At 55.4% G+C, this 25211-nt stretch overlaps 2 protein-coding genes and 1 long non-coding RNA gene across 6 annotated transcripts in view; 1 reads left to right on the top strand and 2 right to left on the bottom strand.

Annotated features, from left to right (window-relative positions):
• Positions 1-8: 8 nt before the first annotated feature.
• On the bottom strand, positions 9-14903 carry SPATA32 (spermatogenesis associated 32). 4 transcript variants are annotated; one of them, XM_058704482.1, is made up of 15 exons: positions 14803-14903; positions 7835-7889; positions 6947-7001; positions 5781-6643; positions 5138-5192; positions 4697-4754; positions 3453-3507; positions 3025-3249; positions 2853-2908; positions 1863-2006; positions 1417-1488; positions 1213-1333; positions 788-965; positions 493-652; positions 9-163 (listed from the first exon to the last, which is right to left on the bottom strand). In XM_058704482.1, the coding sequence occupies exons 1-15, from the start codon at positions 14813-14815 to the stop codon at positions 27-29; spliced, it is 2247 nt and encodes a 748-aa protein (XP_058560465.1). In that variant the 5' UTR covers positions 14816-14903; the 3' UTR covers positions 9-26. The 4 variants fall into 4 exon arrangements, with proteins under 4 accessions (XP_058560465.1, XP_058560466.1, XP_058560467.1 ...); XM_058704483.1 differs by having other exon boundaries at positions 2853-2905; XM_058704485.1 differs by lacking the exons at positions 9-163; positions 788-965 and having other exon boundaries at positions 499-651.
• Positions 14904-14974: 71 nt separating this feature from the next.
• On the top strand, positions 14975-16096 carry LOC131497852 (uncharacterized). Its single transcript, XR_009255182.1, has 2 exons — positions 14975-15118; positions 15726-16096. It is a non-coding gene; the product is annotated as an uncharacterized LOC131497852 (long non-coding RNA).
• Positions 15692-25211, bottom strand: part of MAP3K14 (mitogen-activated protein kinase kinase kinase 14) — a 44419-nt gene continuing 34899 nt past the window's right edge. Inside the window, exons 7-16 of the mRNA XM_058704481.1 lie at positions 24383-24512; positions 24065-24196; positions 23454-23558; positions 21614-21777; positions 21160-21310; positions 19830-20204; positions 19514-19620; positions 18936-19080; positions 17707-17807; positions 15692-17373 (exon numbers count right to left, since the gene is read on the bottom strand). Of these exons, the coding sequence (XP_058560464.1) occupies positions 17209-17373; positions 17707-17807; positions 18936-19080; positions 19514-19620; positions 19830-20204; positions 21160-21310; positions 21614-21777; positions 23454-23558; positions 24065-24196; positions 24383-24512 (1575 nt within the window). The 3' untranslated portion in view covers positions 15692-17208. The remainder of the gene's footprint in view (positions 17374-17706; positions 17808-18935; positions 19081-19513; positions 19621-19829; positions 20205-21159; positions 21311-21613; positions 21778-23453; positions 23559-24064; positions 24197-24382; positions 24513-25211) is intronic.

Genomic DNA, 25211 nt, shown 5'->3' with positions numbered 1-25211 from the left:
GCGGCCTGTTTTTCTCCGCAAACGCTTTACTTGTACACGTTTTTCATAGCAGATTTCTGCAAACAGGCTGGCGAAGGGGAGGAGGGCTGCTTCTGCACTAGAGTTGGGGGCGAGGGAGCCAACTTCGAGGGGCGCACGTGGTCTGCTGGCTGGCCCACGAACTCTGTGGGAGGGCGGAGGGGGCGTGCGGAGGGTCAAGCCGGCAGCTCCCCTTAGAGACTGGATTAGCCTTTCTACCCGCTCAGTCCCATTTCTGCCAGTCCTGCCTCCTACCTGGGCACCCCGCCCCTTTTTCGTAGGCTCCGCCCTACCCTTGGTCACGCCCCCGAGTGATCCCGGATTACTTCTCCGTCTGCCTGGTCCCGGTTTCTTGGGAGTCCAGCTCCCACTCTACTCCTGTCCTCCCCGTGTCGGCACCGCCTCCACTCCGCCTGCCCCGCCCCTATCCACAGCCCCGCCCCTCCTCGCCCCGCCCCCTTTATCTGCTCTCACCGGCGCTGAGAGACCCTTGGTTGGGCCCAAGCTTGTGGCTGCTGGGCTGGCAGGACTTGAGAAGTCGGACGTTAGGGCGCGGGGCTCGTTTCTGCCTCCTGTTTTCTGGCGGTGTCTGCCTCGCCAAGTTAGGGATCTGAGAGTAGGGGCTGCGCGCACCTGGACCGGGCAAACCGGTAGGAGAAAAAGGAGAGATTAGTCCTGACAGCAGGTCCTGAGTGAGGGTCCCCCCGCCCCCCCCCCCCCCCCCCCCCCCCCGGCCTCCAGCGGGTTCCTGCCCGGCCCGGGGCTCATCCGCTTTGTTTAGTCTGTGCAGCGAGAGCTCCAGCTCGTTGCTGGAGAGGCCGCTGAGGCGCGCCGCCTGGCAGAAGAAGGTGAGGCCCCCGGGAGCGCCCGCGGAGCCGCTGTGGTCACGCCACCTGTCCTTCCAGCCTGGGTTCGGCCGCAGAGCCCGCTGCTTCTTGGTGTAGTAGCTTGAAGGAGAGAGTGGGGCAGCCTTCTCGGACACCGCCTCCCCCAGTCCTCTCCATCTCATAGGTGGGGAAACCAAAGCAGGACAGGAAGCCACTTGTCTCTGGCCTGGGGCAAGTTGGGACCCAGGAAACTGACTCAGAATTCAGGGCTCCCGTCTCTGCGGCAGGAACTTCAGGGGACCCCTGCATGGGGCAGAGTCTGCCCCTCCCCAATCCTGGGCCCTGAAGTTGGGGACTCTGTGCCTACCTCATCACTTCCTGCACCGACTTGTGGGGGACAAAGTCCTGGCTCATCAGCTTGAACAGAATCTCTAAGAACAGGGTCTGTAGGCCCTGGGGGTCATAGAACCGGCTGTTCCTCGCCTGGCCTGGGAGCAGAGATCTTGGGGGAGGGTGAGGAGGAAGCTTCCCCCAGGCCAGGCCATTCCCACCCACTGCCCTTGCTCCTTACCCAAGCACTGAGCCAGGCGGTAGCTGTCGGTAAGGACACCCAGGAAGTCTTTAAAGCTTACAGTTCCATCACCTGGGAAGAGAGAGAGGAGGGGGTCCTGGGAACACCTCCCCTGCAGAAGGCCTACACCACATATGCTTTAGGGGCTTGCCTGCAGTTCTTTGTGGACATCAGAGACTCCAGTCCCACTTCTAGCCAAACATCAACCCCAGCTGAATAGGGGAGAAAAATAGTCCTTGCCCTGCGGGGAGCCCCAAGTCAGGATGAGTATTAACAGAGCAGAAGTGTTTAGGGGCTATGAGATAGATGTGTTGATCAGAGCAGGCTTCCTGGAAGAGGGGATTTAAAATAGGACCAGGCCAGGGATTCTGTGGGCAGAGGAGGCAGCCTCCAGGACTAGAAGCGGGGGAGGGGGAGGACAAGCGGCCAGGGATGGGGGCACCCACCGTCCAGGTCTGCCTGCCGCAGAGCCTCACACATCTCCTGAGGGCTCAGCTGGATACCCACGTGGCGCAGGGCAGCTCTCATGCTGCGCATGTCCACAGTGCCTGTCGGGCTGGGGCTGAATAGTTTGAAGATCTCCTGGAACGCTGAGGGCAGGGAGGGAGGCCGGCAGCAAGGTGAACCACACACGGGGGCCCAGAGATCCACCCACTCCAAGCTCAGAATGGGACTGAATCACTCCAGGCTCGGGTCACTCCAACCCCTGGGGCATTATAGCATTTAAAGAACAGCAGTGGCTGCTGTGTGTAAAGTCCCCATTCAATTCTCATGTCCCAAACTCATGTTCGGATATGCCTGTGTGAAAAAACATTCAAAACTTATGTCAAAGGTCACACCAGCAGTAGGGGCAAGCCTGGGCTTTGGACCCTGGCAGTCTGGCTCTGGAGCTGGGACGCTCTGGGGCTCCAGGGGCCCTGCTGGGACCCGGCATGCAGCGGGCACTGAAAATTATTGATGGTGAGTAAAATGATTCTGCTTTGAGGGATCCTGCCACTATTAGGGCATGACCTTAGAGGGGGCGTTGGGGTCCCCAAATGTAGAAGTGGTTCCTTCTACCCCTAACCCCACTGCCCCAGACCCCAGGGGGGTGGGGAACTCAGGTTAATTTTTTTCCCTTCCTTTCTCCCAATCTCCTTCCTCTTTCCATCCTGTCCATCCATCCATCCATCCACCCACCATCCAAATACCTTTTTATCCACCAATCCATTCCCACACACACACGCACACACACACACACAAGTGAGCCCTGGAATTGTAAAGATTAACCAATTAGACTGGCATTGAAGGACAGTTACAATATGGTCACTAACTTCTCACAGTGACCCCAGCCTCTGGAGGAGGCAACCCCTTGCAGTTAGGCTCCAAGCATTCCCTAATTTTCCACCACCACCCCCCACCACCCCACCTCCCGCTCCTAGCTCTGGGGCCCTCACCTGCCAGCTGCCGGGGTGTCATGGGTAGCAGGTTCTCGTCTGCACAGCTGCTTCTGCTTCGGGTGGAAGAGGTTGGAAAGGCCTTTACACCTGCTGCAGAGAGATGCCAGGGCCAAGCAGGCCTTGCCCCAGACCCAGCACCCCAGGCCTGGTCTCCAGTCCCTGCCCTTACCTCTGAGACCCAGAACCTGAGCCAGACTGCACCAAACGGGTAGCTGCAAGGCGCTTGCACTCCCTGGCCCTCGGGGAAGCCTGCTCAGCCCCTGTGGCCCTGATGGATGCTGGCTCCACCTGGGTCAGCAGGGCAGTAGGCTGCTGCGGCCTCCCCTTCTGCATCCTGCAGGGCTGCTCCTCTCCTGGGTCTGGTGGGGGCAGTCTTCGAGGCTTCTGTGGAGGCCTTGGAGGCAGGGAGAAGACAGGGCTGAGGGCCCTGCCCACCCACCCGAGTGCTCGGGCGCCAGGGGCCCTGGGACCAGGCCTGTGGGTGCTCAGCTCTACCTCTTTCCAGGACCCGCACACCAGCCTGCTCCCACGGTCCCCTATCTAGAGGATTCTGGGGGCATAGTTTGTACTAGCAGACCCTTCACCAGCCTTGGTCACCTGTACGTTCTCTGTGCCGACGACGGGGCTCTTTTGGTCTTCTGCCTTCTGCTGCCTGAAAGGCAGAGTCACAGGGTCTGAGGCTGGTCCAGCGCCCCAGGCCCGCCGCCCCCAAGCTGGCTTTGGGGTGAACTTTAACATCTTTAGACAGGCGTGCGCTCTCTCCCTCACCACAAACCAGCTTCTCTTTGCTGGGGAACCTGCTGCTTTACTCTTTTGCGTCTCTGCCCAGATTAAGGCATCTGAGTTTGCGACTCCACTCCAGAAGCTAACACAGGCTGGCAGAGGCCCAGGGAGAAGCAGGCCTCAGAGTCCCAGAGTCAGGGCATGGGAAGGAGGAGGATAGTCCAAGGTAGGGCCGTGGCCCACCTTAACCCAGGTTCCCCGGAGAGAGGGATCTCCTCCTCCAAACTATGCAAGTTTACAAACCACAGTTTACAGATACTCCAGGAAGATGCAGCCCAACGGTCACGTGACACTTCGGCCCGGCCCCTCCCCAGATACCTCTGGATCTTCTCTTTCTTCCTCTTTCCAGTCTCCTGCCCGCGCCCCTCCCCTCCTCTGGCCCTGGCCCATTCCCAACTGTTCACTCCTTCCTAATCGCACCCTCCTAGGCCCTGGGCACTCCCCTACTTGGCCCCCCCTCAAGGCAGGGCAGGCTCTTGAGGGCCTGCAAGCCTGGGCTTTCACCTGACAGGAGCCTTGGCATCAGCAGGTCTGGAGTCTGACCAGGGCCCCAGCTATGGCTCCACCTCTCCCTTCCCTTTCTCCCTGACTGCCCTTTTCACGCCCATGTCCTTCCCCACATTCTGAATTCCCTTCCCTCCTTTGCTGCCATCTCGCCTCTTTCAGATGCTTCCCCACATTGGCTGTCCTCCCCAACGTGGGGAGGCTTGTGCATTTGTGTGCACATTTATTGCGTGTGTCTGGCTCACAGGCCTGTGCGTGTATGTGTGCTTGTGCACACGGCATGCGTGGGACTGTCCGTGGGCGGATGTACGGATGTGCGTGCCTGTGTGATGTTAGGGGTCAGCGGATGGGGGTGCGTGTGTGTGTGTGTGTCTGGACCGCATGGGGAGGTGCGCCATTACGTACGGGCTCTCCCCTACATTTTGAGACACCTCCAGCTCAAGGCTGTGGCCCTGGACGGCCAGTCCTTTGGCTGCTCTCTTCCCTTCCTTTGAGCCCCTGGACACCATCCCTTCCCCGAGCAGGAAGAACTCCTTTCAGACTCACCTCCTCACTTGCCCAGCCCACCTCCAGGAGGCTCTCTCCTAAGATGATCCCATCATGCCCCTGCCTCTAGGCCAAGAGGAAGCCCCACATCATGACCTAAGAAGCCTGAAGCCTCAGAGAGGGCACCGAGGCCTCCCTGAGACTGGTCATGATTCTCTGCTGACCAGCTGAGAGCTCTGGACAGGTGTGAGTGAGGTGAAACAACCCGTGGGGAGTGAGTAGGGGCCAAATAGGGCTGGCAGAGCCCTTGGGGGTGGGTTGGGCAGGTGGGGCTAGGGTAGCTAAAAAAAGGGGGAGGGTGGCATCCCTAAAAAATTGAGACCGGGACGCCGCGGCTGGGTGAGCTCACTAGTCCGGGAGTGTTTGCACAAAAAGTCTGAGCCGGGGGCAGCACTGGAGGCTTTACTGGTTTTGTCTAGTCATTTCTCTGGGGAAGAGGGGGACGACACCTTAAAATGGATTTTCAGCAATAATGGACTCCCTTTCCTGGTTCCTGGCAGTGAGCTGCAACGTAAAAGAGAAAATGTCACTTGGGGCCCAGTGGGAAGGTCCGGGAGAGGGGTGATCCCAGAGGCCTCTGCGAGGAGGGCCCTGGGGGTAAGAGGGCCTCTTCCTGCTGCGCGCTGATGGGCAGCTGACCTTCTGTTGTGTCTGTTTGTCACCGGGAAGAAAGGGGTGCTGGAGAACCCTGTTCCCTCACATTCTAGTCCACGGTGTGTCCCGGGCCCAGGGCCATCAGGTTCTCAGCAGGGCAGATGCTAGCCTGAGCATTTCTGACGAGGGTGATCAAACTTCCTAATGCTAGAATGGCCCTTCCCATTTCGAGCCCGGGTCCTTGCCCGAGCCCAGGAGTGCTCACCCTCCATGATCCCCAGGCCTCCTCCAGCCCTGGCCTTGGCACTTCGCCTCAGTCCACCAGAACCCTGTTTCCAGCAGCCTTTATGAGGCCACTGAGATTGCGACATCACAGGCCACCCCATCCCCTCCCCCGGCCCCTCATTCCACTTTCCCAGCTGTGTGAAGAGTGGGCCCACCCACACATCCTAGCCCACACCCTGCTCTTTTGGGGAGCTGTGGGCCAGCCTCGCTTACTCTTCCACGGCTCCTTGAGGCGGAGGGGATATGGTCGGTGCCTGGAGAAGCTTCACTTCCCCCTCGATGGTGGCCCTCTTGACCCCCGGCTTGTTGAAGTCAAGGTAAGAGTGGGGGAAGCTCTTGTCTTCCTGCGTCCAAGCTTTCTGTGGCTCCCCTGCTTCAAGTGGTTTCTCTAGCCATTCCTTAGCGAGCTCTTCCTTCTCCGGCTGGTCCACGGCCGGTGGCACGGCAGGATCTGTAGAAGGTGCCTCGGCCTTCTGTGGTGGAGCTTTGACCATATGCTCCAATTTGGGCAAGTCCATATTGCTGGAGGAGGCCACGGCCAAGGAAGATGCAAAGTTGATCAGCTCTGCCAGGCCAATGGCTGGTGAGGGACTGGGGGAGGCCGGGTGGGGATCCGGTGGCTGCTGGGCGTCTGCGGCCGGAGGAGCTGGCTGGGCGTGGGGGCTCTGGAGCTGCTGCTTGGAGCACGTGGCGTCCTTGAGGTTGGACTGCTGGTCCTGATGGCTGGTGGCCTTACCTGTACTCTTCTTGTCCAGCTGCCTGCCGACCGCCTGCTGCAGGCTGTGTTCAGAAGCCTGGATGAGTTTGTCTGCCCAGAAGAGGTGCTTGGAGGTCTGCACGCGGATGGAGCGATGGTTGGCGGACGCCCTGCCCTCCTCGGCAGCACTCAGGTAGCTGGAATTGGACCTCACGCTCCACTGGCTGATGTCCTGCTGCGGGAAGGGCTGGAGGAACTCTGTCCTATACTCCTGCTGCTCAGGGTCCTTGGGCTTTGGCTCGGGCTCCAGCTCCACTTTTGGCTTAAGGTCCAGGTCCTCTTTCTGCACGGGCTTCAGTTCTAGCAAATCTTTCTCCGGCTGAAACATTTCAAATGAAGCCGGGGAGGCCCCTGGCCCTGAGGTCCTCCCTGGTGCCAATTCCCTGCCCCCCTCTCCTGCCTTCCTCCCTACACTGCCCTACCCCCTCCCTGCTTGCTTCCCCCCCTACACGTGCCACTTTGCAGAGACCTCCCTGGGGCGGGGAGGCGGGAGGGTGGCTGTGCGTGAGCGTGCCCTGTCCAGGGTCCCAGACTTGTCAGGGATTTGGGGAAGACGGGCCTTAAAGAATCCTGCCCCTTACCTACCGCCTCCCCATAAGAGGTGCCCCAGGCCCACTGTTACCTCAGTCTCCTCTTTTTCTTGTGCCAGCTGGAACTGGTGTTGGGTTATGGTGCCCCTACGACGGAAGGAGACAGAGTGGATGACAGGCCTCCGTGGGGTGGGTGGGATGCTTTAGGAGGATGGAGGTCTCTGGGGGCCTCAAGGCCCCCGGCCTCGCTCCCTGGCAAGATGCCTCTGGCACATCCACTCCCCTCACTGTCCCTGCATCCACCGGAGAGCTATGTTCAGACATTAGTGGGTTTAGGAAGTGCCTGGAGAGCTTGTCAGGTTGCCCCCTGCCCCAAAGAGGGACCCCAGTCAGTTGGAGGTGAGGCCCAGGAGGCTTCATTTTAACCAAGTGTTCCAGTGAGTCAGTGTGGCCACTGCCCAGAGGCTGGCTCCCTATAGAAGGAGAAGCTCAAGGATAATGCCCTCCTCCTGGCAGATCTGAAAGGCAGAGGTGTGTGTGTGTGTGTGTGTGTGTGTGTGTGTGTGCGTGTGTAGGATCCCCTCAGTTCTTGTTGGAAGTTTGCTGCCATCTGGGCCCCTGCCCTCAGTGCTCAACCACAGGGACTCCTTCTCCTTCTTCGGGCATCTGCCCACCCTCACCTCAGGTAGCTCTGTCCTCAGAGCAAGGCAGTGAGAAGGCATCAGTCCCTCCATGTCCCCCCGTGTGCCCTGCCACCCCTCAGTCCTTCACTAATGTCAGGGGCTGGAGGCAGAAGAAGAAGCGGGGGGTAGTAGGACTCCCCCCACGACCTTTTGGCCTGGCTACTGCCCCTGGGGAGATTTTGGAAAGAAGCCAGATGGAGGGAGATCCCGGCTTGGGGGGGCGTAGTATACGAAGACTTGGCGGTGGTGGCAGGGGTAAGGGTTGGTGGTCCCGGAGGGTGGGGGACTGGCTCTCACTGTGTCTCCACAATGTCCACTGACTCCTTGCCACAGCAGGGAAATCCATTGGCACCTGGCAGGGAGAAGGAAGTGAGGGCAGGGGAGGTGCAAGCGGGGACAGTCCCAGGGCAGGGGGTGGGGGGCGGTCTGGAGTCCAGGCAGGTGTCTGCCTCCCTCCTTGTCCCCCATCTCAGCCCATTCACCCTCCCCTCTCCCGTCCTGCCCCTCGGCTCCCTGCTCTCCCTACCAAGGTCACCAGCCCCGCGCCCCACATTTGCTCCCCTCCACACCCGAATCTGCCTTTCTTGCAGCTCTCCCCGATCCATCACCGTCCTCCACGAGGCTGCCCGGGCATTGTGTGGGGGCACGTTCTCTGCTTTATCTCAATTGATTCAACAAAAAATGAGAAGAGGTTCATTGGCCCAGGGTCCCTCAGCTGATAGTTGCTGATGTCAGGAACTGGATGCAGATTTGACTCCAGAAACTCTCAACTCCTCTGTCCTGCATACTTTCCTACCCAGGAGCCTGTAACTGCGTGGGACCCCCCCCCGAGAACCTTCCTCGTCTCCCTCCATTCCTGCTCCTCTGCCCCCTTTTCTCCACTCTCTCTGGCCAGGCTTCAGATCTGCCGCTCACCCTAATCCCGGCCTCTCCTACCCTGAAGCCCTTTCTCTCCTCCAGGCTCCTCACTCCATCACATCCTGGGGTCACCCACCCCCCCCACTGCAGGCCGAGGTTCTCACCCTAGGGATTTGATCTGAAGTGATGCTGACAGGTATTTGGTTTCTGGGTTCCGATCACCTCCTACAGAAGAGGCTGAGCAACGCTTTGGGGAAGGTTCCCCCACCCCAGTCATTTCCCTGGAGGCTCGCATCTTTTATGGAGGAAGCTTGTTTTTCATCCTCTGGGGGGTAGGGGCACCAGGCTGTCCCATTCTCTGCTCCCCCCGGGTAGTAGATGGGGGTTGATGGTGGAGTTGTCATGGCAGCGGGAAAGCTGGGTCCCCCCCTGAGCCTGGAGTGTGGCAGGAAATGGTGACCTTGGCTCTGGCCGAGAAGAATTGCTCCCAAGATTATATCCAAAGGATCAGAGTGTGCATGGCTTCTTCCTAAGAGATGTAGAGGTTGGTTCTGTGACTGGGATTTGGGCGCATCCATGTTCCTTCTGGGCCTGGGCATCGCTTTGGATCACCTGCGTGGCCGGGCTAGGAGTGTACTGCCACAGAGGGGCTCCCAAGAGCCAGCTCAGTGGTCTCTTCCACATCTTCCACCAATTCAACTGCCACGTTCCCTTAGCTTCCTCCCCACGTCTCCGTTTCCAACTCCACCTGACCCCAGTGCTGCTGTTCTCCAGGCCTCTCACCTCAGAACCTTTGCTCGCCCTACAAAATTTCCCTGGACAATCTAATCAACAGCCGCAGCCTAAACCGTTCCACGAACAACAACTGGGGTGTGGCTAGGAAGCGAAAGTGTTATGGTGTGAACCTCACAGCAGCTCTGGGGGTTGGAAACAAAATTCTGAGGTTGGCTCAACTTGGGACCTCTGTGCCCAACTTGGGAATGTTCTATTAGGGATTCAGGTGACATTCTGTAGTATGTGAAATAATTTCAATTTCCAACTGCTGGTTGCTAGTATATAGAAATGTATACCTTGTAACCACCTGGCTGGCTCGGTTGGTAGAGCATGTGACTCTTGATCTTGGGTCCTTGGTTTAAGCCCCATGATGGGCATAGAGATTACTTTCAATGTGTGTGACACAAGACGGTTTTACTTCTTCCTTCCCAAATTGGATGTGTCTTATTTCCTTTTTCTGCTTTACTGTACTGAGAACAATGTTCTGTACAATGCTGAATAAAATTGAGGGTGGACACCCTTGCTTTGTTCCTGACCTTGGGGAGAAAGCCTTCAGTATTTAAGTATACTGTTATACTTAAGTACAACGTTAGTTGTAGCTTTTCTCATAGATGCTCTTTATCAGGTTGAGGAAGCTCCCTTCTATTTCTAGTTCACTTAGTTTTTAATTAGGAAGAGAGGTCAGATTTTGCCTGATGGTTTTTCTGCATTTATTGAGATCATTATATGGTTTCTCTTTTGTATATCTTTCTTTTCTTTTCTTTCTTTCTTTCTGTTCCTTCCTTCCTTTTCTTCTTTCTTTCTTTCTTTCTTTCTTTCTTTCCTTCTTTCTTGTAATCTCTGCACCCAATGGGGGGCTTGAACTCATGACCCCAAGATCAAGAGTTGCATGCTTTTCTGACTGGGCCAGCCAGGCGCTCCTGTTTTTCTTTCATAGTCTGTTAGTATATTATTCGTTATATATAACATGTTATAGCATATGAACAATGTTATATTTTATTCTGTTAATAATTCTTTTATATTCTGTTTATGGTGAAATAAATTAATTTTTTAATGTTAAAATCAACCTTGCATTCCTGAGATAAATCTCATTTGGTCACAGTGTATTATCATTTTATACATTGTTGAATTTGATTTGCTTACTTAAATTTATTTATTTAAGTAATCTCTACACCCCATGCAGGGCTCAGACTCATGACGTTGAGATCAAGTGTTGCATGTTTTGACTGAGCCAGCCAGGCTCCCCTGCTTTGCTAACTTTTTAAAAGAAATTTCTCATGAGGTTCATGAAATATATTGGTATATAATTTTCTTATATTGTCAGGTTTTGGTATTAGAATAATGTTGGCCTCATAGAATGAGTTGGGAAGTATTCTGTCTTCAATTTTCTGGAAGAGTCTGTATAAAATTCGTATTCTTTCTTTCTTGCATTTGGTAGAATTCACAGGTGAAGCTTGTGAATGTGGGCCTGGAGTTTCCTTGTCCGTTTCATCTAAGTTGGCAAATTTATTGGCATAAGGTGTTCATAATATTCTCTATTGTCCTCTTCATATCTGTAGATTCTGTAGTGATGTCACCTTTTTCATTTCTCACATTGGTAACTTTTGTCTTCTTTCTTTTTGTCCTGTTCGGTTTGGCTAGAGATTTATCAGTTTTGTTGATCTTCTTGAACTGGACAGAGATATATCTGGTTCCTGCCTGATCATCCTAAAGTGATATCTGCCCGGCAATCACTCCTGCAGTCACAGGTTCCCAATCAGCTTTTTATGATTTCACTCTTAAACATGAACAGTTAAGCATCATCAGACATTTGACGAAGCTACCCATATGCAATTGTCAGAGAAAGAGAAAAGGTGATTCTAGAAGACCAGAGGTTATTTGGGAGACAGAAAGGAGCTTTAAAAGTATTTTAAAATCTTAAGAGATTCTGAGATGTACATATTCAACAATATATGTTGCAACCAAAAAGCAAGAATAGGATGCTATTAAAAAAGAATTAGGAAAAGAGCTTTTGGCAAAAAGAATCGGAAAATAAAACAAAATCTTCACAGAAAGTAGAACCAAAATATCCCAGAAAGTGGAACCAAAATATCAAGTGAGAGAAAAGGACCAAGAGACAGTCCAATTCTGAGTCATAATAAAAAGGAGATCCGGAAAGAATAGAGAATATAGAAAAGAAAAATCAAAATTTCTCTGAACTGAGTGATGTCATTGGCTTAAAAGGGTTCAGTGAATGCCCAGCACTAGACATATCAAAAGATCCTTGCTGTGAAAGTTCATTGCACTGGGAACAAGGAATTCTTAAATGCTTCTAAAGTGGAAAAACCAGTCACCTACAAGGGGAGGGGAACTGATTATATAGGCGGCAGAGTTAACAACAATGGTTGCCTTTAAAATTCTGAGGAAAATGTTTTTTAACCTACAGTTTTTTAAAAAATTTATTTTGAGAGAGAGAGAGGGAGAGACGAAGAGACTCCTGAGCAGGCTCCACACTGTCAGCGCAGAGCCTGATGCGGGGCTCAAACCCACGAACCGTGAAATCATGACCTGGAGTCAAAGTCAAGAGTCGATTAACTGAGCCACTCCAAGTGCCCCTAATCTATAGTTTTATATCCAGCCAACTTATCATTTCAGACATGGAAGGACTCAGGAAATTTGCTTCCTCTTTTTTTAGGAAGTTATTTGAGAATGTGCTAAAACAAAATACAGGTGTAAAACAAGAGACCTAGGAAGGAAATAGTGTGTCCACCCCAGGAAAGCAGCTAAGTCCTAGGAATGTTATCTGTACAGAGGCAAGAAGATGAAGGGTTTGGGGCAGTAGATTTCTGAAATCAAGAAAATCTTATAGAATAGTTGACTAGATGTAGAGGTTGGTAAAAACTAAGACTATGATACACCAAAGAATATAAGCAAAGGCAACTAGAAACTCCAGGAAAAACAAAAAATTGTATGAGAAAGAAAAGGTCATTGTAGCACCTTTCCTGGTTCTGCAGTAAACAGTAGTTACGTAGTCACAATAACGTAAGTCCTGTTTACTAATTTTCAACCCTCAGAAGCAACATATAAATAAAATTTGGAAAACATATTTGTGGCTATAGGGCAGTGTAAATGCTACCAACCTTGATATTGAAAAAGTAAAAATACAGGTTAGAGACGCTGGGAGGTGAAAGGCAGGGAGGAAAGCTGAAGGGAAAGGCAGGGGCACTAAGAACATCTTACTATGTGTGATATCAAAAGATACTGTCTAAAGTGATAAAAAATAAATATAGGAGTATATTAAACTTACAAAGGCATCAGCAGATCTAAAAATAATGTTGGGAAGATGGGGGCAGGTGGATCCATTAGAGCAGGAAGGTGATAATGTCTAGCATTGATAAACCAAGAAAGAGTCTGGAAGTTTGTAGAAAGATAAGAAGGCAATTAGGCAGAAAAACAGTTCAAATGAAACAACTGTGGGTGCTCTGAGTGAGACCAGGGGTGTGCTATAGGGAATACTTGCTTTTCATCACTGAATAAGCTCTTCAGTACTATTTAATATTATGCACGTGCTAAGGGCCAGGCAATGTTCTAGGGGATACAGTGATGAACATCCAGTCTCTGCCTTCTGGAGCTTTCAAGTCCGTGGCTTAGAACACAGGAAACCCTCCAATCTCTATTTCTTATTCCCTCTTCTCCTGAGCTCTCAACTCAAATTCCAGTTACCAATTGCACATTTCTCCCTAAGGGGACCTCTCCCTTGTCAGAGCCTTAGATATCTCCTGTCTCCGAAATGTCCCTTGTTTTCTGTTGAGATGACGCTCGGGGCTTACTGCTTCCTGGAGACCTTCAGGACTCCACCCCGCGGCCTCTCTTCCAGTCTCGCTTGCCCTGCCCCTGCAGACCTCTGAGTGCAGGACCTCTTGCTGACCCTTCATTAGAGATGGGCAGAGTGTGTGGGTGGCCCACTTTGATTCTTTGATGCCCCCGCACACAGAGTCTGCAAGGTGGATGGTCGGCAGAAGTCTGCGCGAAGAACTGCATTCCTCATCCCTCTCGCCCTGCCAAACCACGTGGCCTGTCCTCCATTTGTTCACAAGTTGACACCCTGCGTGTCCAGACTCTAGTGTGGCCAACACAGTTCTGCATGCCTGACCCGTCTTCTTTCCCAATCACTCAACTCCTGATAAGCCCCTCTCCCCGATAATCCTTCAAACTTTTGCCCAAATTAGGAACCTGGGTTATTTGTGACCCCCTCCCCCCCTCCCTTCCCCAGTTTCTGACCTCCCTACTTCTGACGTTGACCTTGTGCAGGTCCCTTTCTCCACCCCCACTGCCTCTCCTCAGCTCCCAACACCAAAGTCAACACAAACCTAGCAGTTACTACCCACTGACACTCCATGTTGAGTGCTTCCCGTATGTTCTATCCTCACAGCCACTCTAGGCTCAAGCGGCCGTGACTCTCCTTTCACAGATGAGGAAACTGCACAAGCTACACAGCTGTTAAGAGCAGCACCATGACCTGACCCTGGGTCTGACTGGCTCCAAAGCCCACGAGGCCCACCACGGTGTTTTTTGCAATCTCTTTAGGCTTCTAGTTGGAGCACTGCAGCCACATTTCCCTCCAGCTCGGGCTTCTTAAAGACCCCAGAGTGAGCCCGCAGCGCCACACCTGCCTTCGGTCCCATCCAGACTGCAGAGTGGCTTCAAAGATCCTGTGTCGTCTGACCTCTGCTCTCTTTTGGCATCTCCTGGTATCCAGCCCCAAAGCCCGCTCCCCCAGAGCACAGCAAGCAGGCCCTTTTGTGCCTGAGTGCCTTTGCACAGGCTACTTCAGATACCAAGAAAGTCTCTCTTCTGGAAAAATCCTACTCACTCCTGACAGGCCAACTCACCTCTCCTGAGTCCTCTTCTCTGTGACACACCTAGCTGTCTAACCCACGTTTTAATTTTTAGTGAACTCATCAGACTCAGGGCCTAACACAAAGGCTGAAGGGGGTGCCGTAAATGTCACAGGAGTGATTTAAGGTGTCTGCATCAATTTGTTACTCCACAAGTTTGGAAAGGGGAAAAGCTCTCTGGTTGTTGGCCCTTGGCACATTTTTAATGCTGGCCCGTGTCCTCCTGGGAGAGAAGGTCCCAAGAAGGCCCCCATTTCAGTGGAACCCGCTTTGCCCGTTGGTACAGAGAAGAGTGCAAAGGACAAAGGAGGCGCTCAGTATCTGTTGAAGCCCACTGCTTCTCCCTGCAAAGGCTCCAATCATCAGGAACGACTGAAAGGGATTTTAGGGTCATCAGCAGTTTGGGATAATTCGTTGAGTTGTTTCCTGGGCACAAGGCCACTCTTGGCGTGTGCCCAGAACCCCTTCAAGATTCTGCTGAATGGCCTGTACTCCCAGGTGCGCATGTGAGCCCTGGGTCACAAGCTTGTGCACCTCGCAAGGCCCAGGCCGGGCGTGGTAGTCAGAGGGCGGAGGACTGTCGGCTGGGGTCGACCTTCCTTCTAGGCAGTCAGGGGCTTTGGGGGCAGGGGGGAGGGGCCCCGGGCCGAATCCCCGCCTCTGCTCCGCGCCCCGCCCCTACCCCTTTCCCCGCCCCGCCCACCTGGAAAAATCCCTCGGCGCGCCCGGCCCAGCCGCGCGCCAGCCCACTCCCACCTGTCACCCCCATGCTGACCGAGGCTCTGTCGGGGAGGCGGGGAGGGGGCTGCTGGTTGCTGCCCCTCCGCCTCCAGTGAGCTCTTTGGTTGGGGGTTGGAGGGGGGGCGCCGGCGCCTGTGATGTCGCCGCCTCTGTGACGCCCCTGCCGCGACCCTCCCGCGGACAGGGAACAGCGCTCAGGATTCCCGGCTCACTGGCGGGGCGGCCCTTGGGAGGTGTCCTCCGGAGAAGGCTGTCCCACCCCCGCAGCCCCAGCCCTCTCCAAAGACGCAAGACTGGCTCTTCCTAGCAGTCCCAGAGAGGGCCGCGACCGGTAAGCTTGGATGGCCTTTGCACCTGCCTGGGGCACGCGCACATACTTGAGCAAGGATTCCGGGGGTGTGCAGCCAGATTTGACAAGGCACCATGTGCTCAGGGCGGCCTGGGGTGTGGGGGGAGGGTGGGTGGAATTCATCCTCAGACAGGAGCCCACTCCTGGCAAGTCAACTCTGGTCACTCAGGGCTGGGAGTCTAGGCTGGCTCCCGGTTCTGTTCCCTGGAAGCCAGGCCTCAGGGACAGGAGTGGGTGGGGCAGTCTTTGTTCTGGGCTCCTGGTCCCCCCCCCCCCCCCCCCCCCCCCAGGCCAGGGGCTTCCCTACTGCCACCAGGTGGGGCATTTTGCCTAACTGGTCTGAATAGATAGGCCAAAAGGAGGCCTGGAAGCTCCCACTGGGAGGGGGAAGGGGGAAGAGTGACCTCGCTCAAGGGTTGAAAACAGTCCTTGCCCACAATAAAGGGCAGACCTGGGAAGATCCCACCAAGAAGGCAAAGGGAGGCAGCTGTTAGGATCTGTAAGTAGGTTCTGTAAGTAGGCAGGTGAGAGTGGGGACAGCCACGGCCTAACACGTTTGTCGTCACCCCAAACTTTATTGCTTACAAAGAGTTCTCTACAACCTGAACTATGCAGTAACAAGGCTGGAGATCTTCACGTCCTGGGGGCTGGGGGTCCCTCCATGGGGAGGAGAATGGCTCGATGTGGATAGCTGGACAGACGCCGCCTTGGCAAGACATGGGGACGAGCTTCTCCCAAGGAGGGATCTCAGGGGCCACCCCTCACCCCTGGAAGCAGAGGCTGGCAGGCCCCCACACAATGATTCACAGTTGATTAATGCTACATGAGTCCTGATCAGCACCCCCACTGAAGAAAAGACAGGGCTGGGGCAACGGGGTGGGGGGTGGGGCTCATCTTAAAGAAAAACGGAGGTTTGAGGGGTCGTGCGCGTAAAGACAGGTCAAGACTTGAATCCCTTCACCCCATCTCCTGGCCTGCTTTTGCGCGTGCAGAGCCACTGACCTGCCCTCCTGGAGGGCAGCCGTGAAAGTGCTTTGAGGTCATCAGAGTGCAAAGTGCAGTTGGCAGTTGTCCCTGGACGAGGGGCAGGGCGGGGCTGGTGTGAGTGTGATGCTGGGGCTGTGTCTCAGGAAGCTGGTGTGCATGATGTTCCAAGCCGTGGCCGGGAGGAACGGGGGGTGGGGGTGGGGGGTGGATGGGTGGGGGTGCCTGCGGCTGCTGCTTTCTCACACATCTGCCACACCCCAGCTCCAGACGGCTCCTGCCGGGTAGGGCTCCCGTTGCCCTTCACTTTGACAGATGAGGGGGCTGAGTGCCAGCCAGTCGGGAGCAGTGCTGGGGCTCAGAGCCTGCGGCTCTGGGGAAGACTGGTGGCCGGCAGCAAAGGGACATGTGCTTGGGGACTGAGAACCATTTCACTTAAGACACCTCTGGTCCTTGGCTGAAGCGCAGTTCGGCTCAGGACCTGTGCTGCAACAACATGATGAGCATGTTCTCCCTGGGAGACTTCCAGTGTCCGGCCTCCCTCCCTCCCTGACTCTGGCAGAAAAGTTGCTAGGTCTAAAAGGGGGTTCGATGGCCAGGCAAGGGGGTCAGAGGGCTCCCCATTAATCCGGGGATGGGTATGCCTGCCATCCCGCTCCTGCATTGGACCTGGGTGTGGGTCCTGGGACACTCGACACCCTGACACCTGCTTGGAGGCCGAGGGGCTCGCCCACCTCTCCCTGACCCAGGCCGGAAGCTGCTCTATCCTGATTGCCAGCAAGTGGTCACTGATCTAAGCAGGTCAGGCCAGCTTGTTTGGACCAGAGCAGAGAAGACCCTTTTGGCTCCCCATGGGGAGCGGCCTCCTGCCTCCCTCCTCCTCCTCACGTGGGCACCGGGCGTTCTCTTGGCAGGGTCAGGCAGGACACAGCAGATCCTGGGAGGCATTCTGCTCACCCCTAGTCCCACCAATGAGCCACAGGGTGGCGGGTCCCCGGGAGCAGGCTGAGCCCGTGTGTCGGGGGCGGCACTGACACCAAGAAGGCAGGCCGCTTCCGGTGGAGCGGAGCCAGTGGTGGAAGGCTGGGTTAGGGCCTGTTCTCCAGGTGGCCATGCTTGACCCTCCAGCTCCAGGCAAAGCTGCCATCAGGGGCCAGGGTGCACTGCAGGTCGATGCCCGAGTCTGGCACCTCCATGTCATAGCGCACGGGCCGCCCGTCCTTGGTCACCAAGCTGAAGGCTGCGGCTGGGATCTGGGGGCAGAGCAAACCAGCAGGCCTGAGACCGCAGCATGGGGTTTGGGGGCTGCCCAGAAGTGCAAAGCGGAGGTCTCCCTCCAGCCAGGTGGGTTGTCCCGAAGGCATACTCTTGCCTTTCTTTCTGGAGAATCTCAACCAGCCCAAGGGTACGTCCTGGGACCCCTCAGTCACCACCGCGGGGCTTGCCCTGAGCCCTTGGGGGATAACCGAAGTCAACTATTCCCTACAGTGCCATTTCTACTTATTCAAAACCTTCCCCCTGGAGGGCTGGGCCAGGTACACTGACTTCTGGGACCCTGCCTCTTAAGTGTGCACCTGTCCCCTTACCTGGCTGCTGATGCCAGTTGCGATGTCCCCCACCTTGACCCGGTGAAACTCCCGGATGTGCAGGTGTTCGCCGTTGAGAGACTGTATTTGGATTTTCACACCTAGAAGGCAGGCAAGGTGACCATCAGGAGAGTGGCTGCTGGCTCTCTGTAAGGAGCCCCACGGAGAGGGACGCAGGATGGCTGTGAGGAAGCCGATGTGACATTTAGGCTGGAGTGGCCCTAATGTTCTACGCCCGCTAGCTCTTCCTGGTAATTTTCTGTCAACATCTAGAATTTGGCCCGCACAATGCAAAGAGCTAAGGTTGGCCCTTATGGGGAACTAGTATTCCAACCTGCACACAAAGCAAAAAGGAAGTGGAAACAGAGACTCTTAAATTAGATTGTGGGCAACTTAGGCTGTAATGTTCCCTCAGTTGGGACAGCCGTCGGCCAGGCCACGGGGGCTTGATGCCATGTGTCACACCGGCCCTGGTAAGAGTGGGAGCTGACGAAACCCTCGTTCTATCAAAATCACGACATAGCCTACGCAGCCACCCTTGAAAACAAGTCCATGTATGTTTTCTTTCTCGTCTTAATAACTTTAAATTCCAGAGGAGGATCCCCGCAAACTTGTTGAGGAGTTCTCGATCAAAATGCTCACGAGGTCGGGGCACCTGGGTGGCTCAGTCGGTTAAGCGGCCGACTTCGGCTCAGGTCATGATCTCCCGGTTCGTGAGTTCGAGCCCCACGTCGGGCTCTGTGCCGACAGCCCAGAGCCTGGAGCCTACTTTGGATTCTGTGTCTCCCTCTCTCTCTCTGCCCCCCTGCCACCTGTGCTCTCTTTCTCTCAAAAATTATAAATAAACATTAAAAAAATTTTTCTTTTTTTTAAATGCTCATAAGGCCTCGTTCCTCCTGTTCCCCTTGGAAGGCATTATTTACTTCTTGACGCTAGGCCAGGAGAGACCGCTCTGTGCCCCACAGCAGGGGCCTTCTAGAACTCCATCGGCAACCCATGAGGGGCCAGGTCCTTCACTGACTGCCCCACTAGGGAAGGCTCTGGGGCAATCAGGGCCTTTGCTCTAGACCGACTTCGTGGCCAGGCTCCTCCAGTCCGGGCGCCCGGTGCCTTCCTCTCCCTTCCCCAGCTGCGCCAGGAGAAGGGGGACATAAACTGCCTCGGACTCCCTCGTCGCAGGCCGATCAGGTGCTGTGGGGGCAGCTGGGCAGGCAAGTATTGGGGTGTACCATTGAAGTAGCTTGGAGTGTCGGTGGGCCGCCCCCGTGCCAGCACCATGTTCCAGCTGGAGCTGCGAGCCTCTGCCTGGCTGCTCCATGAGTGCACACCGGAACTCAGGGTGTCCCGCGAGCTCTGAGAGGCCTTTGACGGGTTCTGAAACAAGAGGGGGCGCAACTCAGGCCCCTGGGCTTGGGGAACCATCTCTGGCCTTGATGGGGCTTGGGGCGGAAGGGCTCGGGGGCGAGGAACCGCTCGTGTCCCGGGCTGGAGCGTGGCCCCACTGGGCACTTTTGGGGCTAAGCTGGGGTCTGGAGGGGGGGGGGTGAAGAGTACTTCTAGGGGGCCCCAAGCCCAAATCTCCATCCCCACGATCGCGAGTAGCCAAACGGTTCCCCAGTTCCCCAGGTGTGTTGGAGACGGATTGGCTCATCCTGAGAAAGCGCGACACCCTGCCCCGGTGGGGAGCCCTTCCAAAAGGAAGGGGTGACCCCCCCACCAGCCTCCCTTCGCCGCTACTTGAACACAGCCCCTTCACCAGCTGGACACAAAGCTCCGTGCCCCGGCCCTGGGTCCCCGGCCGGCTTACCTTCTCGCTGTCGTCTGACAGAGAGAGGCTGTCGACGCTGAGGCACGAGAGAATCTGCTCCTGCTCCTCCAGTGAAAACGGCTGGGACAGGCTGTTCAGAAATAGTTCTGGAGAGGAAGGCAGAGGATGGCTGTGGAAGACCGGGAGTGGCCCGGCCCGGCTGTGTGTGGGGCTGCACGGACCGCAGGAGCTGACCTCTGAGGGAAGGGCCTAGAAGAGAGCCCACGCTGGCTGCGCAGGGGATGAAGCCCGGGCCTTGGGGGAGGCCCAGGTCTGTGCGCGGGGACCCAGAGGTCGCAGCCGTGGACGCCCATACCTATTTCCAGTTGTTGCAGCTCCTGCTCTGGGAAGGTCGCCTTCCGCTCCGCCGAGCTGGGGTTTTTGGCAGGGGCCGGGTCCAGGGAGGACAGAGGTAATGGTTCCCATGTTCCAGACTCCTCCTTGCCCCAGTTCAGGCTTGGAGACTTGTTCCGCTCTGGGGGTTCTGGGGGTAGAGGAGGCTGGAGCTTAGGGGCCCCGCCTGTCGTGTCCTCGGTTGGCTGGGGCCCCGGAGCCCCAGGTGAGAGCTCCCTCGGCTGGGCCTGTGGCGTCCGGGGAGAGTGGCCTTGGCTGGGCGGCGGATGGGCTTGGTGTGGCGGCGGATGTCTTGGCTCTTTATACTCTCCCCTCCAAGGGCTCCTCAGACCTCCCACTACAAAACAGAGCACAGGCGGTGAGGTGCAAACAGGCCCGGCCAGGTGGCCCTTCCGGAGCAGAGGGCTGGAGGCAAGCAGTGACGGAGGGCTCTTGCCCCACTAGGGGACGCTGCGGTCTCGGAGGCGGCCTCTTCCGTAAGACGGCCTCCCACAGTGGGAACAGGATGGTATTTCTGTCTTTTATTCTATTTTCCTTCTAGGTAACCGTCACAAATTTAAAAATGCCAGAATTGACTCCAGAGAAGGACTTTGTAAATGGTAAAGATTTACACACAGCTCCGAGGTAACACCAACTTTGAGTTCCCATCTACACTGGCCTCCTTGACCACCCGCCCCGCCCCGCCCCCATCTCTCTTACCCCTTCTTCCCCACACTCCACGCTTTCTCTGGAGTGGGGCAGGGTGGGGCAGTTCATCTATGTTTTGTGGGGGGGGGGGCATTCAGGATCTCTCTCCTGTTTTATTTATTCCCCTTTCATTCCCATAACCACTGCCTCTCCCCTGCACCGCCCACCCCCTCCCCCCTCCCCCGCCCCGTGACCTTCTATTATATTTGCTGTGTCACTTTGGGTTCGATCGTGTTCTTGCAAACTGTGTGTTGTTTTTATTTTTCAATATCTCGTTTACAGAAAAGGTATCGTGTTCTAGGCCTCGCTCTGTCTGTCTCCTTTTTGCCCAGCACACCACGGTTTCAAAATCTAGCCAGGTTGCTCTGCTCCACTGGGTTGCTTTAACTGCTGCGTGGTGCTCCACGGGGCCCACCCTGCCCACCACCCTTGCCTCTGGCCTTTCCAGTCTCCCAGCAAGGGACCGGCCACTGAGCCTACTCCTCTCCTGCAAACGACCCTGCAGTGCGGGCCCTCCGGCATGTCCCGGCGAGAATCTCTTTGGTGCTGGGTCGGTATGGGCCGTGTTGACTCTCTCACCCCTGCAGCCGGTGTGGGGTTCTTACCATGCTGCAGGGCCAGGCTGACCTTCCTCCACAGCTCCACTGCAGACGCGCGGTGCCCAGGCTCTTTCCTTAGCCCCTCCTGGATGGCCTGGGCCGTGAGAGGGGCACAGGACGGTGGGATCTCCCTCACAGGCGGCGGCTCGCTGGCAATCTGTGGGTCAGAAGGCAACGTGTGTGGCCTGCCCACCCCCCCACCCCCCACTCACTTCCCAGCACCCAGCGTACGAGTGGAAGACAGCCCTGACCTGCCACGAACCTAAGGAGATCCCTCACCTGGGATGTCCCCTTGGGCCCACCGATCTGGGTGGCAAGTGTTTTAGTGAGGCTCCCACGTTTACGATGAGGCCTCTTCCTGTTCCCATCGGTCACGGAAGAGCAGCCAAAATGGGGACCGCCCCAAGTCTGCAGTCCCAGGCCCGTGGGCCTCCTGGCCCTCCCGCATGCTGTCACTGACCTTGAGGCACAGTGGCCCTCTGAAGTACTGGGTCCAAGGGTGGCAGCCGTTGAGCATGTGAAGCATCATACAGCAGCTGCTCCATACGTCCACCTTGGCATCACAGGGCTTGCCCATCACCACCTCTGGAGCCATGTGGGTCTCTGTGCCAGGGATGTAGTCCCCTGAGGGGGTGAGGCGAGGCGGAAAAGCCAACCGTGAACTCTGGGGGGCAAGAGCCTTGGCAGTGACCCCACCAGTCAATTCCCGAGATACCTTGAATTTGTCTCTGTTAATGGGCCTCGAGTAGAGAGAAAGCCTCCACCCCAAATCTGCCGGGGATGAGCTAAGGCAGGGGCTCCCCTGGAGACTGGCACGAAGAAGGCATCACCCAAAATATGGGCTCTACCCATTGGCCCAAACTCTTAGAGTGCTTTTTTAACAATGGGGAGGGGCCTGGGCATTCGAAATTATGTGGCAGGAGACTAACTCATGGTATGATGTTCCCGCAATGTTAGCAAGTGAAAAAAAACAAAAACAACCAAACAACCAAACGAACTTCTAGGCAGACTAGAAGGATCGATACCAGATAGGAAGTTGTTTCCCCCACTCTGGTGATCTGTGTTTTTTATTTTTGCTTAGTTCTACTTTCTGCAAAAGATTTTAGAAAAGAAATTATTTTCATAATATAGGCAGGTGTCTGTGTTCAATTTACATCTTCAGAATGACCAAGACAGTCCTCTAATGATAGGGAATCACTTAAAAAATTTTTTAATGCTTTTTATTTTTGTGAGAGAGATAGGGTGAGCAGAGGAGGGGCAGAGAGAGAGAGGGAGACACAGAATCTGAAGCAGGCCCCAGGCGCTGAGCTGTCAGCACACAGCCTGACACGGGGCTGGCACCCACAAACCATGAGATCATGACCTGAGCCGAAGTCTGGCACTTAACTGACTGAGCCGCCCAGGTGCCCTGTCAGAGAATCACTTCTAAAAGGTTTTTGCCTAGGGTGCCCGGGTGGCTCCGTTGGGTGTCTGACTCATGGTTTCGGCTCAGGTCATGGTCTTGCAGTTCGTGGGTTCGAGCCCCACACGGGGCTCTGTGCTGACACTGTGGAGCCTGCTTGGGATTCTCTCCCTCTGCCCTTTCCCTGCTCTCTCTCTCTCTCTCTCTCTCTCAATAAATAAATAAATAAATAAGAGGTTGATTTTCCTTTGCTCAAGAGGAAATAACCTTATGCTGAACGCTATAAATGAAAAAAGAGCAGAATTGTGTTATAATGGCCTTAACGAGGTACAGGAAGAAAAAAAGGAGATGGAAGGAGTGATCTACAATGTTTGTGATTATGTCTCTGGGCAAGAGGAACAGGGTAGCTCCTTTTTCCCTCCTCTTCTACACCACTTCACTCTGTAGTTGCTAAATATGTCACAATGGATGTGGATTACTTTACTAATCAGAAGATTTAAGTTAAAAACAGATGCTTCTCTAGCTACAGAGCCCAGGCTTCTTGGTCAGCCCTCGTGTTGTGCTTCCAGAAACTGTGCTCAGAGGCCCAGGACGGCTGAGGCCACAGGCTGGGAGCCGAGCCACCCAGAAAAGGCTGGATGAGAGGCAGCCAGCCTTTCCGTTCCCTTCTCTGTGTAGCAGGAATATCAGAAACGAGGACCTGATACTCATTCTTGCATTTAAGCGTAACAAAAGCTTTCTGCTAACCTAGGGTTGTTGATGGGCTGAAATACTGTGGTGGAGAAAAAGGGTTCACACCTCTGACTGCTATTACAGAAAGCACAGGAGAAGGCTAATGCTTCGTGAAGGCTAGTGGTGACTGTCATCGTCGGGGAGGGAGGCAGGAGGCGGGGCTTACCCGTGAGCAAGGACTTCCCCAGGCCATCGGGTTGAAGGCACACAGCATGGCCGAAGTCACAGAGGGCTGCACGGCTCCCATCGCTGGACAGGAGCACATTGTCAGCTGCCAGGCCACCCCAGAGAAGAAGAGGAACAGGTGAGTCACTCCAGGCCCCAGCCCCATCTGGACCTCCAGGGAGGCAGTTTCTGGCTGACCCTACATGACAGCTGCCTGCTTCTGATTAGTTTTATTAGTCATAAGGAAGGGAGGAGGTTTATCAGTTCGGGCTAGAGGCAGGGAGCAGGCGGATCTCTGAGGTCTGGGGACAGTTTACTCCTAGGACACTGCCACTCAGCTCTGCTGCCCCCACCCTCCCCCAGTGGTCACCAGTGTTTAGGAACTCCATCCGCAGTTCTCTGCAGGCACTGCCCACTGGCAACGAGGGTGCCGGGCTAAGGGCCTGGGGAACACACTTCCCCCTCCTGCCAGCACAGCCCTGCCAGCCTGACGTGGGACCTGCCACTGGGGATGGTCAGGCAGGCCCAGAAGATCTGGGAGGAAGTCAGGCACGTTGAGGTAAGGAAGGAGGAGGCCGCTGGGGACCAGGGCGGTGGGGGCACAAGCCTCACCTTTGATATCTCCGTGCAGAATCCTTCGGGTGTGAAGGTACTCCAGCCCTTCCAGAGCCTGGCCTAGGTAGTAAAGGGCCCGGTCCTCCGGCAGACAGCCCTTCTGCTTTATGAGCTGACCCAGCGAGCCACCTAGGAGACCAATGGCCAGTCTTTACATGGTGCATTTCCAGGCCTGCAAGCAGGCCACGGGCAAAGGCCTTCAAAGGGCAGGTGGTGGAAAGTAGGCCTTTCCGGCTGATGTCGCAGGGTCCAGAGATTAAAAATGGAATAACTGGGGACCAAGGTCAACCCTTGGCTCTGAACCTGGCTCCTTACCTTCTAAGAGTTCCATGAAGATGTTGACCCAAGGACCTTCCTTCACAGCTCCATACAGAGGGACGATTCTGGGTGAGGTCAGTCCTGCACATGCCATCAACTCCTCTGCCCGAAACACTTCGATGCGCACCTGGCAGGGCGCAGAGGTGGCTGTGAGTCAGGGTGAGGGACAAGGGCTGGTTCCCCAGTGCCCCTGCACAGAGACTGCTGATGTTCCCAGTGACGATTCTGAGGCCAGGCAGGGCCCTGGTGGGCCTACTGGAGCCACAGAGACTAAACTGTATACCCTGGGGGTCAGGTTCAACATCCAGTACTTGGTTAAAATTCTGCACTGCTCATGTGTGTGGAAATACACGGAATCACAAAGACTACAGCCCTTATCCAGGCTCCTGGCACGCCGCCCACCCTCAAATCTGCCAAACACAGAACTTTTTTTTTTGCCCCAGCCCAAATGTCTGGGCCATTTCGAGGACATGAGACCTTTTGTTTATCAACATCCACGTCTACTCTTCATAGGCTGGGTTTCCATCTTATCTGTAGCCAGAGCCGAGGGCAGCCAAGGATCCTGGCTCTGTCAGTGTCTCTGGATCCTCAGCACTTTTCTCAGCTCGTAACTATTTGTCTTTCCCCTGAAGGCTAAAGTGCCCATGTAGATGGAGCAGTGCCTGTTTATTCTGTTTGCAGCTGTTGCCCCGGGATCTGGGCAAAAGGAGGCTTCTAACGGGACGGGTTTGGCCAAGGTCCCTCCCATAGGGACCACCCGCTCCTTTGTGTAGGGATGAGCACAGCAAGGCGGGAAGAAACAGGCCTAGGATGCAATCATCCTAGA

This window comes from Neofelis nebulosa, chromosome 16, assembly GCF_028018385.1.
Source record: "Neofelis nebulosa isolate mNeoNeb1 chromosome 16, mNeoNeb1.pri, whole genome shotgun sequence".
In the NCBI taxonomy this organism is placed as follows: domain Eukaryota; kingdom Metazoa; phylum Chordata; class Mammalia; order Carnivora; family Felidae; genus Neofelis; species Neofelis nebulosa.
The sequence above is the reverse complement of the archived record's forward strand: the minus strand, read 5'-3'. Positions and strand labels throughout refer to the sequence as shown.

Bases quoted from the DNA above. Each gene is read 5' to 3' on its own strand.
- SPATA32 (XM_058704482.1), bottom strand. The intron at 2,909-3,024 runs GTAAGGGCAGGG...TTCCACCCGAAG, and splicing joins TCAGGTTCTGGGTCTCAGAG to CAGAAGCAGCTGTGCAGACG. The intron at 164-492 runs GTGAGAGCAGAT...GCCCTCCCACAG, and splicing joins CCAAGGGTCTCTCAGCGCCG to AGTTCGTGGGCCAGCCAGCA.